Source organism: Meleagris gallopavo, chromosome 8 (genome assembly GCF_000146605.3).
Source record: "Meleagris gallopavo isolate NT-WF06-2002-E0010 breed Aviagen turkey brand Nicholas breeding stock chromosome 8, Turkey_5.1, whole genome shotgun sequence".
NCBI classification, from domain to species: domain Eukaryota; kingdom Metazoa; phylum Chordata; class Aves; order Galliformes; family Phasianidae; genus Meleagris; species Meleagris gallopavo.
The window spans coordinates 31,807,885-31,826,314 of record NC_015018.2 but is presented as its reverse complement, the minus strand read 5'-3'; the positions used below and the strand labels follow the sequence as shown (position 1 = coordinate 31,826,314).

General features: G+C 36.5%; 1 protein-coding gene across 1 annotated transcript in view; it reads right to left on the bottom strand.

Annotated features, from left to right (window-relative positions):
- LOC100540753 (WD repeat-containing protein 11-like) overlaps positions 1–17,987 on the bottom strand; it is a 108,162-nt gene extending 90,175 nt beyond the window's left edge. Inside the window, exons 1-13 of the mRNA XM_031554596.1 lie at positions 17,847–17,987; positions 15,397–15,550; positions 14,469–14,642; positions 13,135–13,318; positions 12,126–12,291; positions 11,151–11,265; positions 10,707–10,902; positions 9,326–9,429; positions 8,247–8,423; positions 7,620–7,704; positions 2,591–2,697; positions 1,372–1,447; positions 131–239 (exon numbers count right to left, since the gene is read on the bottom strand). Of these exons, the coding sequence (XP_031410456.1) occupies positions 131–239; positions 1,372–1,447; positions 2,591–2,697; positions 7,620–7,704; positions 8,247–8,423; positions 9,326–9,429; positions 10,707–10,902; positions 11,151–11,265; positions 12,126–12,291; positions 13,135–13,318; positions 14,469–14,642; positions 15,397–15,550; positions 17,847–17,972 (1,773 nt within the window). The 5' untranslated portion in view covers positions 17,973–17,987. The remainder of the gene's footprint in view (positions 1–130; positions 240–1,371; positions 1,448–2,590; positions 2,698–7,619; positions 7,705–8,246; positions 8,424–9,325; positions 9,430–10,706; positions 10,903–11,150; positions 11,266–12,125; positions 12,292–13,134; positions 13,319–14,468; positions 14,643–15,396; positions 15,551–17,846) is intronic.
- Positions 17,988–18,430: the final 443 nt, after the last annotated feature.

Here is an 18,430-nt window from a genome sequence, read left to right as displayed (position 1 = left end):
AAAAAAAGGAGAAAGCACTTACATATCTACTACAGATATAATAAGATTCTGATGCAGAAATGTTCATAGGTTTTCATACTTTCTCAACAAATTACATTTAACAAATAGTAAGGAAGATTTTATTCCTTACCAGAGCAGTCACTGCAGGAAAGTTTTTAGACATTTCTCTGAGCAGAGTGCAGGTTCTGACATCCCAGATTTCCAGTGGCTTGTCTTTAAATACTACAGCTAGATACTGCCTGAAACACACAACAATTTACTATATCAAAAGAAAACTTTCCACTTTAAATTTAGCATTTACTTCATATACTTTCCACATCCATATTCCAGAAAGTGCTGATTTGAAAAGAAAAAAAAAACAAACCACAAAATCCACAACTAAAACTCAGAAAGTAAGACAGAGAAGAGTAAATTAATTTGGCTCAAATCCCAATCCAAAGCTTGTGATTTCCTTGCGTTACTCAGGTGCTTAAGACTCACTTTGAAATGAAGGCCTCCTTCAAGGCTAAAATAATGTCAGGTTGGTGGCACTGTTCAGTTACAGTGTACAGGAGACAAAGGAATGAATCCAAAGAAAGCAGCAGCCCCTTTAATTTAGCCACATTCATCCCAAGTCAATGACTGCACAATCTATCGGAAAGATGCACCAAGTCTGAAGTCTGGATAGATTTATTTCTCTGCTCCAGACACATGGCACTTTCCTAATCCAGTGATAAATGACCATAAAATCCTCTTACACAAACCCACTTGTCAGTCATGTCTTCAGATCTTTCATCTGTGCAGCTAATTTAGGAAAACACCTTCAATCTTCCACTTTTCACATGTTGCATGAAAATACAGACAGGTTCTGTAGCTTTATGTACTCCTCTCAACTTCATTAACCTCTGTTCAAATAAATTACACTTTCTTTTAAGTTCTCACTCAACTTTTTGTAGTGTCTCCTTTTAAGCCCAGCACTATTCTTAAATATTGATATATCAGCAAGACCATTATACAGCTGAACATTTGACCAGATAAACACTTTCCAAAATATTACTATGCAAGCTAGAGAAGATTACTTTTTTTTTTCCCAAATTTTAAAGAAAAAAACTCTTAAATTCAACACTATTTTAATTCCATTTACACAGGAAAGCAAAGCAATCTTTTGTGACTGGATTCTGAAGCGTGTGAGAAAGTCAACCACAACAACATTTCCAACTTTTGCTCTAATACTTTAAATTATGCTTTCATTAATGCTGTTACATATTCACTTATCCTTTCTGGACTGGTGTTCTTTTTTTTCCTGATATTCTTGTTATTTCTATTGAGCAATGAGGACCTTCATACAATACACTAAAATTTATTAACTTCAGAAAGGTCATAATTACTTACTTCAAATGAGACACCTTTATCATTTCAATAGCTGGCTCATCATTGCCTCTCTCCCCACGAAATGGAATGCTCCTGCCTGGAACACAACAATGGTATGAACACAAAAATTTCCATGGTGGATGGAAAGGAAAAACACTTAACCACACTTACCTAGAACATCCCCAAGTGACCTGCATAACTGACATTACTCCAGTTATTGTTACACTGTATGTCAAAATCTGAATGTAAACTCTACTGTGTATCACAATCCCTGACTTGCTTCTGGAGCACAACAACTGAAACTGATGCACCTCTTTTGTTTTGATTTAAACAAAGAAACAAAAGACATTATCAAGAAAAAAATATGCAATATTGCCAGTTAAAAGGATAGCTTCTTTTAGCAGCTATGGAAAAGCAAAAATTGAGTCTTTTACGTAAGTTTAAAAAAAATCACTTTATGCTACATAAAGCAATTGAGAATTAGCCATGCATTGCAAGATTCAGGCTCTTCAATTAGAAATTAAATGACTCTAGGGTTTCCCACTCAAAAATAATTTCATAATAACTTTAAAGTGCACTCTAACATAAGATTTTACCTCCTGGTATTCTGCAAATAATAATCACAAATGTTCTTGGTATTCACAGAATGGTTTGAAAAACACAATGTTGGGCTTGCTAGCAACTATATCTTTTAAAAAGATACTTATTTTTAACCCTTCCAACCCTTTATAAAATAATCCTATTTTATTATTTAATTACTACAATACCAATTTTACATTCATACACATTTATGTATTTTTTCTGTAAACTCCAGTGTTATACCATGCAGAAATACAAAGACAAAAAACAACAGACTATTAACCTCAGAAGAACAACCTGTAACAATGAGTTCAGGCTCTGAAAAAACGCATTTGGAAATATGTGCCTTTTGCTATACATATATATTGCTACAAGCTATACCACTAACATGTTGTGTGGATGCTCCTAAGATACTGCTGACATACATGCTTTTAGTCCAAGCCACAGGAATCTCTACAAAGGTATTGTTTCAAATCTGGCTGTATAGCACCAGTTGGAACACACCACTTGGCTTTCACAAGGAAGAACAGAATCAGTTACATTCCTCTTTATTTTTTTTTTCCTTCTGTTGTCATGACAAAATAAAGTATTAACAATTTTTGTTTGTGACTCCTTAGCAAATCTGACAGTCTCTTCTACAGATGTCTCAGGAAACACCAACCTGTCGGCAGGTCCACCAGCTGCAGCTCGTTTCTTACCAGCCCTAAGTTGTTAGGTGTTGATGTGGCAAAGGAAATAAAACCAGACAAGCTGATCCATTCTATTCCCCTATGATCAGAAGAGACAATGCAGAGCATATTAACTGTGATACTCAAATGGAAAAAGACAGTATTTATTCTCATGCATATTCTTCAAGTTTGAAAATACCACAGAGGTAATTTTCTACATTTCATGGAAAAACTGTATTTGAGCATAGAAAGAAGTCAAGCATTTACAACTACGATATAAACACACAAATAAAGATTACTAGTTTAAGTTAAAACCACTGCCTTTCTTTAGGACAATGCTGGTAATAAGGTTCTTGTTGGGTTAAACAAAAATTTCAGTCAGGAGCACAGGTAACTTTTAAGGAAAAATCCCTCATGTACTCAGCACTGGAGTAGATTACCAAATCATAGACTCATAGAATGGCCTGGGCTGAAAAGGACCACAATGATCATCTGGTTCTAACCCCCTGCTGTGTGCAGGGTCGCCAACCAGCAGACCAGGTTGCCCAGAGCCACATCCAGCCTGGCCTTGAATGCCTCCAGGGATGGGGCATCCACAACCTCGCTGGTTCTTCCCACTGAAACAGGTTGCCCATTAAGTAACTCAGATTTTTAAGCACAGAAGAAGGGAGAAATAATCATGGACAGCAGGGTGAGAAGACAGGTATCTTGCTGTCTAGAGAATGGAGAAACAGAAGTGATAAAACAAGGGAGGCCCTGAACACATTTCACAAGCTATCAGAAACAAACTAACAGTCCAAATTATTTTTTCTGCTTCTTTAGATCGTGCAAAGGCAGCCACAAACCAAAATGCCTTCAAGTGTTGCAAAGATGTAAAGTTACAATGCATGTAACAATGTAAGCACCTTTGGGTCCCATCCTTCCCCACAGTCTACACACACTGTCAGTAGGAATATCTGAGTACTCTATCTGTGAATTAAATCAAGTACTAATCTGAAAGAAAACTGAGACTGTTCTAAAATACCAGTCCCTAAGTTAATTTCACCAGGGATTAAAGGGTTTAAGTTTTCCTCAAATCCTTCAAACACTGATTACTTAAAAACTATCTCCAGGAGAGCTAAGTCTTCCATTACATCATTTCTAACATCCAGGTCTGTTGTAGGGAATACATGTGAAAGAAGCATTGCTTCCAAGTCCTCGAGAAAAGCTTAAAAATTCAGAATCCAGTCTTTGTCTCACCAGGACCAACAAAAGTTTAACCAGGAATTTCAATCATCATTAGAAATACACAATTATTAATCAAAACACTACAAGAAAGACTGAACAGAAATCTATGACTGCAGTGTTTTTCATTTCAAGCCTCCAAACAGTCCTGAATACAGGGGATATTCTGAAATGGAAGAAACATTAATTCTGACACCTTGGCAATCTTTTATCTTTTATTCCACTGTGCTTTTTTGGAAAAAGTACAGAATACTCATAATGCATTGTTATTGACAACAGTTATTCACCATTCTCACTCAAAGACCTGAGGCATTTTCTTCCCCTCACTCATCTGCACAGATTTAACACCAGAAGTCCTTTTGTTTGCTGCCAGCTGGCCGTGTGTCAGTGCCAATAAAGATAACAGAATCCCAGGACACCCATCATCAAACACAAACCTCTGCCTAGCCAACAGCTTGCACCTGAAACAATACAAATTTTTGTTACTGTCCAACATGTAAATTGAGAAATTTGAAGGAACTACTTATTCACCAAATTAATGAAGACAGTGGGTTACTTTCTAATGAAGGAAACAACTAATGCCTTCCCTACTGCAGTACCTCCATTTGCAAGATTTCTTCATAAGAGACAACTTTATCTCCTAGAACTGCAGGTTATGTTCAGCTGCAATCTGTTTCTCAGATAGCATCTACTCATTCAAAATGTAAAATTCAGAGATTCTAGACATGCAACTTATTTCAGTTACTTCGTAAAACTCAGTTGTTTTGATGAATGGTTTCATCACAGACAAATTACAGTGTAGACTAAAATGGATAAAGAAACAAATGACATTTCTAGCTGGAAAAGAATTGCTGTGACCTTACGACAAGGCAGCTGTTAGTTCAATTAACTATAAAAAAGAAGGAAAGAGGTAAGAATGGAAATAAAACTAGGAGATGTACAAACTTTTTACGGTCCACTTGTTTCTTGAACCCATTTATACTTTTTGCTTTTCACAACCTCCCATAATGATACTTTGGAATTCAGCTCTGGATTGGCAGATTTCATTGCTATGCCACTTAACGCTCATCAGGCAATACAGAACACAGAGAAATAAATCTAGCACACCAACATCTGTATGGCAGGAGTGGAAAACATTTTATTTATCTTACTCTGTGCAGGGTTTTTTTTTTTTTCTTAGAAGGTGATGAATGCTTGCAGAACATTCTCTTAAAGGAGAATGAGTGTAAACTCAACTGTCAAAACTTGAATGTAACTCAGCAACCCTCAAGTTTTGCCTGCAGGCCATTCTATTTATAGCCAGTGGGGCATTTTTATGTACACACTGAATATAACTTCCTCTGCACTGAAAATGTACTATCATCATCATCACCTATCTAACCTTAGTCTGGATATAAGGAATAAGTTTTTTTTTTTTTACAGTAAGAGTGGTGAGGCACTGGAACAGGTTGTCCAGAGATGCCCCATCCCTGAAGTCACACAAGGTCAGGCTGGACAGGGCTCTGAGCACCTCATGGAGTTGTAGGAATTCCCATTCATTGCTGTGGAGTTGGACCAGACTGCCTTTAAGGGTCACTTCCAATTCAAATGATTCTGTGATTCTACCTCAATAACGTACAAAAATAATTTAGATTGCTCAACTTAGAAAAAAAACCCAAACAGCTGTAAGAATTAGTTATTGCATCTGTCTTCACATTCCTTTTATCAGTAAAAAATATTACATTTCTCTGCATTTTAATGGAAGACTGACCTCCTGCTCACAGCTTCTTTTTCTACACATGCTATGATCTCTGCTGTTTTTTTGCCCACTAATGCTCCTAGCTGAGCCTGATTGACTTTTCATCTCTGTGGACTCTGAAGCATTTCTGCTTCTTCCTGCCTTGTACTCCTACTAGAAAGCAAATTAAACTCAAAGGAAAACTAATAATCCACACAGTCCCAGTGAAATGGTAAAGTAACAGCCATGAACAGAAATAAATACATTTAAAAAAATAACCCACGTGTGACCAAATAATCCAGCTTGGCAGAAAAGAGCACTAATCTCCAAAAGGTATAATAATTGCTAGTATCTAGAAAACTTACAGGCTATTATTTTAGCACAACTGACATATAAAGGATGGCTGCCAATATGAAGATCCTTAGTTCCATTACATTTTCTTTGTACACTACAAGGCACTGAGTTACAATTGCAGGGCATTATCGACTACACACTAAAATGGTGTTCCCTGAAGGTGTGTTTTCAGTTAAAACTGACACAGAGGCATTATGCAAATTATCTGCATTTCAGAAGTAAAGCAAGAATTCCCACTGAAAGAAAAACTGTTATGCTCCAGGAATATTAATTTAACATAACCACAGAGCCTTTTTCTACATTGCTTAAAGCGCTCCCAGGAACTTCTGAAGATTATGTAGAAAGTCACTCTTGCCATTAAGGGCTGGATTGAGAAAATAAAATAAATATTTAAAGGATTTAATGACTGAGCTTTGAACAAAATTCACAATCACTTTGTGTTCTAAAAATACCACCTGGGTGAGGACAACTGCTAAGAAAGGCAATGCACTCTGAACGTTTGTTAAACGTCGCAGAAATTTTGCAACATGAAAAGCACCTGCTAACAGCACTCCCAATAACACCTGAAACTGACATGAACTGGAAGAAAAAGAAATATGTTCTCAAAGCTGCCTCTCTAATTTTTATTATTATTTTTATTAATCTGTGAAGAATTAGTAGTGGTTTTAATTTTGAATTCTAGAAACTATAGTGAAAAAAAATCAGCATCTCTCCAGGCTGCATAACAGAATATAAAATTAGATTTATATTTTAAGTATTCTTCATGGCATTAAACAAACAAACAAACAAACTCACAAAAAAACACTCAGATTAAAACAGAAAGAGGAATTCTATTTTTGAAGTGTCTGCTAATCACACCACAAATGCAGATTTGCTTCTGTGATTTTTCTGGTAGATTCAAAGCAGTTTTAGATAATGAGCTCTCTTAGATGAAGCTATTCTCAGACAGCTCTGTTCTTCTCTGTTTTTGTAGAATGAACAGTAAAATGAAGACCTTAGTCTCAAGAAGGCTTCAAGCCACAACTCCGACATAAACTTAATTAATAATTGCTACTAAAATATTTTATTTCCCTTGGTTAATCCTGTCTGAAAATACACATCTGGTCAGCACCATCTTGAGTATTTTTGCCATTAGTTACATGAATAGTTATTCCATTGTGTACACACAAACACCACGTGCTACCTGGTTACAGGATTCTGTTCCTTAGTTACGATAGCTAAATCCTGAGTCCTGTATGTAGTCTTCAAAGTCTTTGTATGATTTTTAAAGATAAAATTATTTGGACTTCAGTTAGGTCTAGAACTATGTTAACAGCAATTTCACAAGTGAGCAAAGGAAATAAATTCTGATGTACAAAACAGAACTATTTCAAAGTACACTGTGTGCTGGTCAGAACTATAAATAAGACACTGAAATAGTTTCTTGTGCTAAAAAGACATCTTTGTACCAGAATGTGCTAAAGAAATGGAAAGTAGCTGACATACCCACTAGATCAGAAGGAACAGAAAAAAGTCAAATATTTACAGTTCAATGGATTTTTCACTCTAATCTCAACACTGTGTTACTGCTTATATGAAGAAAAGATACCATCCAGTCAGACTGCTCAACAGGCAATTACTTGGATGTCATTAAGAATGAAATAAGACACCACACACTGCTTTGAACGCATTAGATGTTTTAATTTTTGGCTCCCTGAAGGATTTTATGCTAGGAATTAAACACTTACTTGACTTCGCAGGAATGGATGCTCAACTCTTTACGTAATAGTCCACTTGTAAGATGAAACACCAGGACAGAGCCATTACTTGTACCTATAAAAAATGATTTAATAAAATAAATAATAGAATATTCAGACTTGTTTTATTTTTCTACTCCATATTTTAGTGAATTATTTACAGCTATTTCTCCTTTCTGCCACTTTTAACTACTGTACTTTATCAATTTTAGAAAAGGTATTTTGATTTCTAGCTTTCAAATCTTAGATTTCATACCCTCCAAGATTCTGCAGCCAGCAAAATCAGTCTGACATTTTCCTGAACCTATCTGTAGAGCCTATGGAAAGCCTGTTGATTCTTGTATTATCACAAGGTATCCAGATGCAGGAAAACAGGAAGGTTTTTTTGTTTGTTTGTTCTGATGACTCAAGATGAGTAAGTGTCTTAAGGAAGAGTATTAACTGTTAATCACCAATAATCCTAGAGGATAGTCCATGCATAGATTTTACCAAATCATTAAAATACGTCTACTTTCTCATCCCTGACATAATGACCTTCTGGTAACACATAACTGTATTTGTATTTAATCTAGAATGCATAATTTGCAGAGTAATCAATAATCCAGTCAAGATACTTACCAACAGCAAGGAGTGGCTCATACTGCTTGATGTTTTTTGTTGTTAGAGGTGGGCACATGCGGATAGCAAATGGAGGCAAAGGAAGGCCTGAAAGAAGTCCAGTCAGCAGGAATTTGAGATGAACTTCTTGCAGAAAAGAACTTTTCAATTGCTCTTCTCCAGCAACTGTACCTTGCCCTGCTAAAAATTAAAGACCTTGTCAGTATTCAATTTTAATCTGGGATTACAGAAAGTAATCACAGGAGTTTATAAAAGAAAAACTAGAAATAACCTTACAAACTACCAAAACTTATTTGAAGAGGCATTCCTTCTTGTTGAACTTGGTATGATAAAACTTTTTGGAGCAATGTACCTCAGCTCATTTCACCAATATTACAATCCTAACTTTCTTCCCTAACGCTGGAAAAAAAAAAAAAAAAAACAGGACATGAAGGAAGATGGGCCCAAGAACAGTTGGGCCCTCTGAAGACGGGTACAAAAACCCATCTGCTGCCCACCTGCTGCAATCAACTGTGCAAGTCCAAGTGCCATCAAGTACAAATTAACAATAGCTATGAGACCAACAAAGGAAATGCAGATCAGAGAAGAATCATGCACTAAATATCCTCTTTCCAAAAGCAAATCCGAATCTGCACCTTGATACCTGTGAGGAGCACCTGTCACTTTTTCACTAATAAATTAGTTTTAAAAACATAAAGGTAACCATTTTTTGGAAGTTCTTTGTGGAACACTTCTCAGTACTGATGTTACCATCTAGATTTCACAAAGGTGGATTGCATCAAACAAAACTGTCTTCATACACTTAAGATTACATCTAAAAACAGAAGGGGTTTTGGGTAAATTCCATTTTAAATTACATTTTTTTCTTAGAGTAAGTGAACTTTGAACGTTGGTCTTCAACAGAATAACCTCAAAATTATTATTTTCTAACAGATGGGTATTATATTTCTTTTCTTTTAGAATTAGTACTTAATTTACACACAAAATAATTCTAACATATGCAATCTTAAACCAAAATGTAGAATGATTCAAAAATCCTAGAAATCAGTATCACTAATATTAGTGGAAAATACTCTTACCTATCATGTTGTCTAATGAGAGGTCAGGAAGTTTATTTTGGAATGCTCCTACAGGAATTCCACAGAATGAGACCGGGGAATACAAAGGTGATGCACTTGAACTGCTGCGAAAGAAATGAAAACAAACTCCTGATGCAAACTGGATCACTTGCTGACTCAGGTTTTTAGTTCTGCTTTCTCCGCAGGCTGCTCTCTCAGTTATTGCTTGCAGAATGTTGACAAGATTATACTCAACTCCTACCAGCAGATGATGCAAACAGAAATATACACATCTCAAATTCATATATCCTTTGCTCTGAAGTGTACCTAATCACTCAGTGGAGGCTTTTCAGTGTATTAGAATTATGCTAAGAAATACAGCTAAGAAACATTGCCAAGCATGTTTGATGTTAAAAAACAGATTCCCAAACTTTCAATTAGGAAACCTCCTTACATCGATTCCAGATAACAAAACCTATAGCTGAAGCAATGCCTTTCATGTCAACAAAAGAAACACAACTGCCTTTGTATACTCAAAGCTGTAACAAAACCATGAGCTAATGGAGGAAGACTCCTTAAGTAGCCATTAAAGACTCTGTACCAATTAGAAATATGCACTACTGTTCATTACAATCACTGAGCCAGATTCCTCTAGGCTCACTGCTGCTTGTAATATAGCATTCTGCTGGATTATATAGTCACAACAGAAATCAGTGCTTTAGAAATGAGCCTAGGAATCCAACAAATACATCCCAGCAACACACAGATCCTATGCAGCTATACTGGTTATGCACCACAGTGAATCCATCTAATAGTATTTTTGGGAATGGGAAGATAAAAATGTTGCAACTCTGATGTGCAACAAAAGAAAATGTTAAATGTTAAAAAAGTATTTCTGACATTTAAAAGTATATTAAGTATTTTTTTTAATGACAATAAGTTATCTATTTTATCCAATAATATATTAAAGGTTTAGTGCAACAGAATAACCTTGATACACTGAATGTATGAGAGGCTGCTTAAAATCTGAAACTGTAAAGGCTTCATATGTAAAATCATTAATAGTTCACACAGGCATATTCAAGCCACCTACTGTGCACTCACACTGCTTTGTGTCAAACTGACAAATTGCAAATGATTAAAACTAAGGGCTCCAATCCTGAAGAAAAAGATACAGTCTGCAGAAAGCCAGATTACAAGAAAACGTTCCCCTGAAATAATGTGAATATTCATTCCTATCTTTTGTTTCCTTATTCCAAATATCTCCCTCATCCTTGCATTCATACACATGTATAGCACATGTCACACACAGAAGCACACCACCATTACTTTCAAAATATAATTAAATATCACTTGTAAATATATCAGATGGAAACTTTGATCAGAAAAACAAAGTCATTACCTGTTACGCAGATTTTTGCTGGCAATACTGGATTTTAACTCCCAGATCATTACCCTGCCATCACTAACAATGAGAGCTGCAGAATTCTCATTCACTGGGCAGCACACCATACTGAATGGCCGAACTGTTTTTGTTACCCTAATTGCATCACATTGACTTCTTAAATCATAAACCAGCTCCTGAACTGGGTCTGGATCTGTAACATCAACATGCCACAACAAGCAATTAGATCAGAAAACGTACGAATATCCACAAAGTAAAAAATAAATAAATAAATAAATAAATAGAGTAAATTTGGTAGAACACAGCCTAAATTTACTGAAAAAACCCTAGAAGAGTTGTAATTCACCACTCTGCACAAGGCATAATGGTTGACACTGGTGCTAAAGTGCTGAATAAAATTCCTCAAAGTTGATTTCTTGCCATTTCTGACACACAACTTACCTGGCTCTTCATTTGGAATCCCAGTTGCAGAGCAGTTAGATCTGCGAACTCTCAAAGTTATACAACCATTTTCATGTAGGCAAAATAAGCCATCACGCTGAAAACAAGGAATTACCTACATGAAGAAAACATATTTTATAGGGTTAAGAAACTTTTACCTTTGCAAAAAACTCTTGTAACTAAACATAAAACAGAATGAATATGCAAGTCACCAAAAAATTACCATTAAGTCATCATTTCAATGAATTTCTGTAGCTACATTACTTGTAATGAAGGAAAAGTCAACAATCAGTGCGAGGAAAAAGTTAGAAAAAGAAAAAAAAAATCAGGAAGAGCACAATAGTGTTTAAGACTGATAAGATTTTAAGTTTGATTTCTTAAATCTATTATTACTTAAGAGAAATTTTTAAATCAAATGGTAAAACTACACTATGGCATATTCACGTACCAATAGCTGGATTTGAGAACTTCAGTGAGCTTCTGCTTGAATTGTCTGTTGCATTCCTTCTTTAAAGTCATATGTAGTCTCTAGTTATCACTTTGTTTTAAAACATTATGTTTTGGTAACAGAAGCGTTCATGATTAAAGATGCTCATGAAAATCACTGAAGACGTTCATGAGAATAAAGATGCTTCAATAAGATCTCAGTCTAGATGCAGACATCCAGTTAAGCAAAGGCAAAGACCCAAGGAACTAGTATTAAGTTCTGTATGAGCAGCTTAACCAGAAGAGAATGAAATGCCCATTCTTCACAGCATTGTTTCCATGCTGGTAGCTTCTGCAGCAACAAAAGGAAGCAGATTTGCTACAGACATCAGAACATTAAGTAAAACAGCGGTTGGTACAGAGGATGCTTCTCCTGATTAATGTATTTCTTTTCATTCCCTAGCATTAGTCAAAAATGCAACAATCAGTAGTTCATGAACTTATAATTCATCTCAATAATCCATTACAAGCCAATCCAATTTTCATTACCTGTAGGAAAGGCACACCTGTTCTTTCAATTGCAATCACACCCACTGTCTGATTCACTTCCAAGTCAAGAATCAGAATTTCTCTGGGATAGAGCAACAACATGTAGTTTCTTTTGGAAGGCAAGTAGGATAACTGAAGGCAGTCATTGAGTGTCACAGATTCAGCACTGCAAAACATGAAAAATAAACTTTAAGTGGTCCAGAAAAGGAAAGCAACTTTCTTCAAGTTAGGTGTATAAAATTCAATGAATTGCATGTATGTAAGTCATGCTGAAGAAAATTATTCTTACACTGTGTTCAGTTTGAACATGTTCTTAACTGATATAATGTCCTTTTTAAGGGTTTTTTATTTGTTTGTTTTGATCACATCTGCCATACACTAAATCCCCATTATCAGCTTCTGTCTCCAGGACTATAGGCCACCTTGTGTTTGCAGTCACTTTCCCACTCCTCTTCTCCTAATCTGATATAAAATCAATGACAGTCAGAACTTTCATTCAGAGCACAGGGATACCAAGGGAGAACAACATCCAGCTTTCCTTAAAGGCTGTATTTGCTTTACATGGCAATAAATGATTTTTGCAAACAAAAGGATATTTGTCTCTATTATAAATGTTATTATATACGTCTGTATTATAAATTATATATGTGACTAAAAAAAAATAATCACACAGTGCAGATATTATATAAAAATATTATATTAAAAAGAAAGCTGTAACTAAAATGAGGGACCATTTTTTGAAAGGGGGCATCAACCGAATTTCAATTAAAAAACAAAGCTGAATAAGCATGAATTAAAAGAAGCCAGAGACCTTCCTCACAGATGCATCTTACTTTCAATGGCATGAAGACAAACAATAGAAATTATGACCAGTCTACATAGCCCACAATACATGTATTTTTTTTAATATTTAGATTTAGTTAATTAAATTATATTCAGTCTAACAGTAATCTTATACTACTTACAGAACACACAGGCATTAAAAAAATGTATCCACAAAGAAACCTACCTTGGTTTTTCATTACTGATTAAGATTTTTACTTTATCAAGGGCCTTCTTGGCCCCTGTAGTAGCAGCCAGCCTATGAGAAGGACTGGAATGAGGACTGGAGATGTAAACCTTCTTCCCTGAGCTGGCAGGAGCTTTGGAAGGAGAGAAGTCAGAGATGAACACTATCCCTTCACTGGTAAGTACTGTATGGGGAAAAACAATTATTACAAAATGCAATCTGCAATTTTGTTTTGGCATTTTACTTCAATAAAATTTTGGTGGAGATAAATGACAATAACCTGATTAATGCATTAACATAGAAAACTCGTAATTCTAGACAACAGGCTACTGTTCTACTGAAAGAGCAAAAGACAGCCCACTACCATTAATGAAAATGCATAAAAAGCAATTAATTTCAAAATTAAGTCAGTATTAGAAAACACAACACTGCGTGGATTAATGGTAGAAATTTCTTATTTGTCACTCCATATTTGTTCAGTACAATTATTCTCTGTCATCAGCTATTGTTTGTTAAGTTTCACAGTGCCAACAGAAAGTAGAGTTGCCCACACTGGCTGCATAACCATTTGCATCTTCTTCTTGATCAAGAGAAGCTAAAAATAGTGACTCTTATTTATCTTAGTTTCTTTGCACTAAAACCTGAATTAGCACACACTACATCCCCCCTTACCATTTGAACTGTTTCGGAAACTGATGCTCACATTCCTCTAACAAAAACTTCTGTTGAAGATACCATTTAGTTCAGGTCTCCTCTTATCTCACTGAATACTCTCTGAGCATCCTATTATTTTATAGCTTTTTATATCAGTTCAACAGGGTTCTCTATGCCTGGCTTCTTCAGCTCTCTATGCATCTTCCCCTCCAAAGTGCGTTCCAACTTCTTCATGAAATCACAAAGGTTTCTTTTTTGATCTCTAATTTGTATTTTCTGTTCATGAGCACTTTTGCCCTCCCCTCTCCCAATTATGATTTATTTTAGACAATCTTATAGAGGCCAAAGACTCCCCTGTTTTTGTTTAAAGACTTCTTCCTGGCATTAATAATATAATCCCATCTATTCCATTACTTTAATCTCAATATCTCTACTTTGACATTTTGGTCTCACATTTTTCCTGGTCACACCTGCCAACTTCCTTTCTATGTTACTTAGAGCATGTCTTTTTTCCCCTCCCTTATAGCTCCCCTCCAATTTGAACTAATGATACTATATACTACAACACAAGTGTCTGCAATTCTTGACACAGTCATGCAGATATTTTGGTTTTTTGCTACCTGACTACCGAACTAAAATTACTTCTGCCTTTTCTTATTATTTTATACATACAAACTTACATGCTAAGTGGGACAGATCAAACGGGTCAAATGAAAAAGACAGAATATTTTCTGCATAACTTTTCTTCCAAAGTTTGGTGCCCGTGTCTGCATTCCACAGCACAATATAATTAGGTGGGTGAACTGCAAGCAGTAAATCTCTAGAAGCATCTTGATTCCACAACCACTGCATGTCTGTCAAAAGAAAGAAGGACCAGTAAACACCAAAACTAATTTTCAGAAAAACTCTGTTCTATTTTAATAACAATTCTTTTTCTGTAATACACTGTGAATGGCAACTTATTAGTACAAGATGTACAGAAGTCTTCCGAAAGCACACTTCTCTGTGGGTTTATTGGTCACACCCTCCTATTTTTGTTAAGTGCATTAAGACTATTAACAGTATAGAGAAGTTACATAAGTCCTAAGGTAAGGCAGTACTTATGGGGCTGGAGAACCTGACTCATCTCCAAATCAAAAAGGCCTTAACTGTTCCTGTACACTTTTCTCAGTATAGCCACCTCTGGTTCTTCTAGCTGAGGTTGCTAACCTAGAAATCTGGGTTTTTTGGCCCTTTTATCTTGAATGTTTAGATGATGCTGAGATTGTGATGACAGGCAATCATGCTTGTTCATTATAGCATTTAGGAACCGTATTTGTATATCTGATTGGGCATTACATTTAGTTTCTTTTTAGACCTGAACTCAAGAATCTTGCTAAAGATTATCTGAAGAAAACATCTGTTTCCAGGTCCAACACTAACACCACCCCACTGTCAATCTGAGATGGCACATGGTTCTTTTCATCACAACTGATGTGGTTCTGTACAACATAAACACAGAGTGATGTTTCAGATTGAAATTCACTGGCTGAACTGAGCCAAGGATATGGACTTGTCCATGCTACTCTGTAAAGCAACTTTCAATCAAACATCATGCATTACCATTACCTTGTATTGGTTTGGCATGTTCTTGTATTTCACAGCGAGCTGTTCCTGTTGCCACATCCCATACAATTATTTTACCAGTAACATCAGCAGAAGCTAAACGTAGAGAATATGGAGAGCCAATATTGTGATGGTAATTTTCTTTAGCCCATTTAACCTGAAGATAAAGATGAAAAGTGGTCAAGTGAGAAAAACACATACAACAGGGAAATCCAACTTAGTATTTTTCAGACTGACAAACAAACAGTAATTGACTTACCAAAAAAGCATAGCAACACTTGATAACATCCATTACTGCATCTGCTATCTCTGTGCCATTGAGCATGCCACCACTACTGATTTTCATACACCACTTTCTGGTTTGGGATTGCAAGCCACACGGGCTTGCAGGAAGATGGCAATACACATGTAAATTAGGTATCTTGGCATATGAAACATTCTGTCTACAAGTCTGCAGAGATAACACTGAAACATTCTGTCTACAAGTCTGCAGAGATAACACTGAGATAACACAAGGAGATACCACTGACTCCTTCCCTAAGTATTCAATCCAGAATTGTTTTGCTACTTGCTGCTGACAGAGAACAAAGATGCTAAAGGAATAAATAAACCTTAGTACTATGCTAATATGAATTCATCTGCTACAAAACTGATCTTGCAGCTACCTTGTTGTATTTTGTCCCCATAGCTGATGGAGAAAGGGTTAGGCCAAACACAACTCTTTCTGCAGATATTGAAAAGGTGATAAGGTAATAGAGTTGCCACTGGGCATCACTAATTGCAACAAGAGTTAGGTTTATAACTGCACCCAGGGCCCTATGCTACCCGTCAGAGGTCTGACCAGGATGCCTTATCAGCCCTGTTCATTAACATGGAGAAAGAAACACCAAGGGAGATTTCAATCCACTCTTTTCGTGATGGATCAAAAAATCTTTCCTGTAATTACACTTTCTTTTGTAAAAGCACTCCTTCAAGCAACCTTTGCAAAGCTGGAAAAAAAAAACAACTTATAACCCACTCTGTACAAATTTATCAGTCTCCCACAAGCACAGAATTACCACCCTGACAAACGACATCGGATATTTTTCAATGCAATCACTGCCCATTCCAGATGCAGCTGTAGCACAGGAAGACTTAAAAGATCAGTAGCTAAACAGACTGCAGAAAGTTTATGAAACAACTGCTTCTTTCTTTTTTAAGTACAGTGGTGTGCTTTGAAATTTTTCAAAACTCAAGCATGGGGATTTGAGGAAAAAAACTGTTTGCTGGTGTGAACCTCTGCTACAAAGATTTGAACAGTCAGACAAACACAGCGGATCTCCTACATATCTCCTCATCTATATAAGCTTTTAGCAGTTATAAACTCTTAAAAAAAATAAATAGAAACAGGACTTGAAGAATATTTCATAGGCATATAAAGGTATGTATCAATGATCACAGCTGTCAAATAATCTCTACTTAAAGTGGAAAAGAATTTCTCTTCAATCTTTCTCTTCACAAATAAGTCAATTTCTTACAGTCTATTTCTGATAATGAGTCACCAAAGAGTGGATGTGAAAAACACGTCTTGTAAGTTACACAGAAACTACTTGGACTACTTAATCTGATTTCCTATTGAAATAGTTACTTCTCAAATCTGAACGTAACTGAAGTACACTAAAATGCTATCATTACCTGAGTCAAAAAATATTTTGCTACAATTTATCCGAGCTCAGTGGAAACGTTAAAACCCAGACATCATTAAAGCTGCCATCTTGCATTTTCTGTATTTTTTACACTATCAGAATCGTAGAATCATTAAGGTTGGAAAAAGACTTCTAAGACCATGAAGTCCAACTTTCACCTCGTCACAACCTCCTTGCAGAGAGATGTAGAGAGCAATAAGTTCTCCCCTGAGCCTCCTCTTTTCTCCAGACTAAACCATCCCAGTTCCCCAAGCCGCTCCTCCAGATCCTTCACAGCTTCAATGCCATTCTCTGGACACACTCCAGAGTCTCAATGTCTTTCTTGCAGTGAGGAGCCCAAAATTATCTACATTACAGTAGATGTCTTATTCATTTTCAAGGCTAGCCCAGAAACAACTGAGGCTAAGGGAATGCTTGCCCAAACAAGCTGCCAAAAGGCACGATAGGCTTTGGTTAACTGAGTGTTGTATGTTATATGATGCTACCAACAGCATATCTTTTATCTGCGATAAATGAGAAATAACCTCTCCTTACTATGAGTCAAATATCATTTTATAGATCTAAAAGTCTACCATCAGCCACAGTCTCAATTTGAGTATGTGTGGTTTGACAATGACAATTTCAGCTGGTAATAATACGTGATTTCAATTATGTAAACATATATGCAATACAGTTATTTGAAGTGATTAAACATACGTATCCATATAGGTATGTACACCATATGTACACCAGAGACAAGTGATACACCTTAAACCACGTGTGCCTCACCTTGACAACATTTGCTTTGTGTCTTTCCAGAACCTGCAAGGTCTGGGCAGTATTGGCGTCCACCACCAGCACGAGGGAATGGCATCCGTACGCAATCAGACCCTGCCAGCCCCTAGGAAAGCACATTTCATCACCAAACTAGCAACAAACAGAGCAAGCAGCACTTCACATCATAGAATCATAGAATTGTAGAGTGGGCTGGGTTGAAAAGGACTAGATTCATCTAGTTCCAACGCCCAGCTACGTGCAGGGTTGCCAACCAACCAGACCAGGCTGTCCAGAGCCACATCCAGCCTGACCTCGAATGCCTCCAGGGATGAGGCACCCACAACCTCCTTGGGCAACCTGTTCCAGTGTGTCACCACCCTCTGGGTGAAAAACTTCCTCCTAATATCTAACCTAAACTTCCCCTGTCTCAGTTTAAAACCATTCCCCCTTGTCCTATCACTATTCACCCTCGTAAACAGCCGTTTACACAGAGGCAGTGTTTTGTACCGCCAGGAGGGATCAGCACTCCATCAGTGACCATTCTGGGGCTGGGAAGGGATGAAGCACCGCCTCCCCTGTAGACCCACACCCGGCCC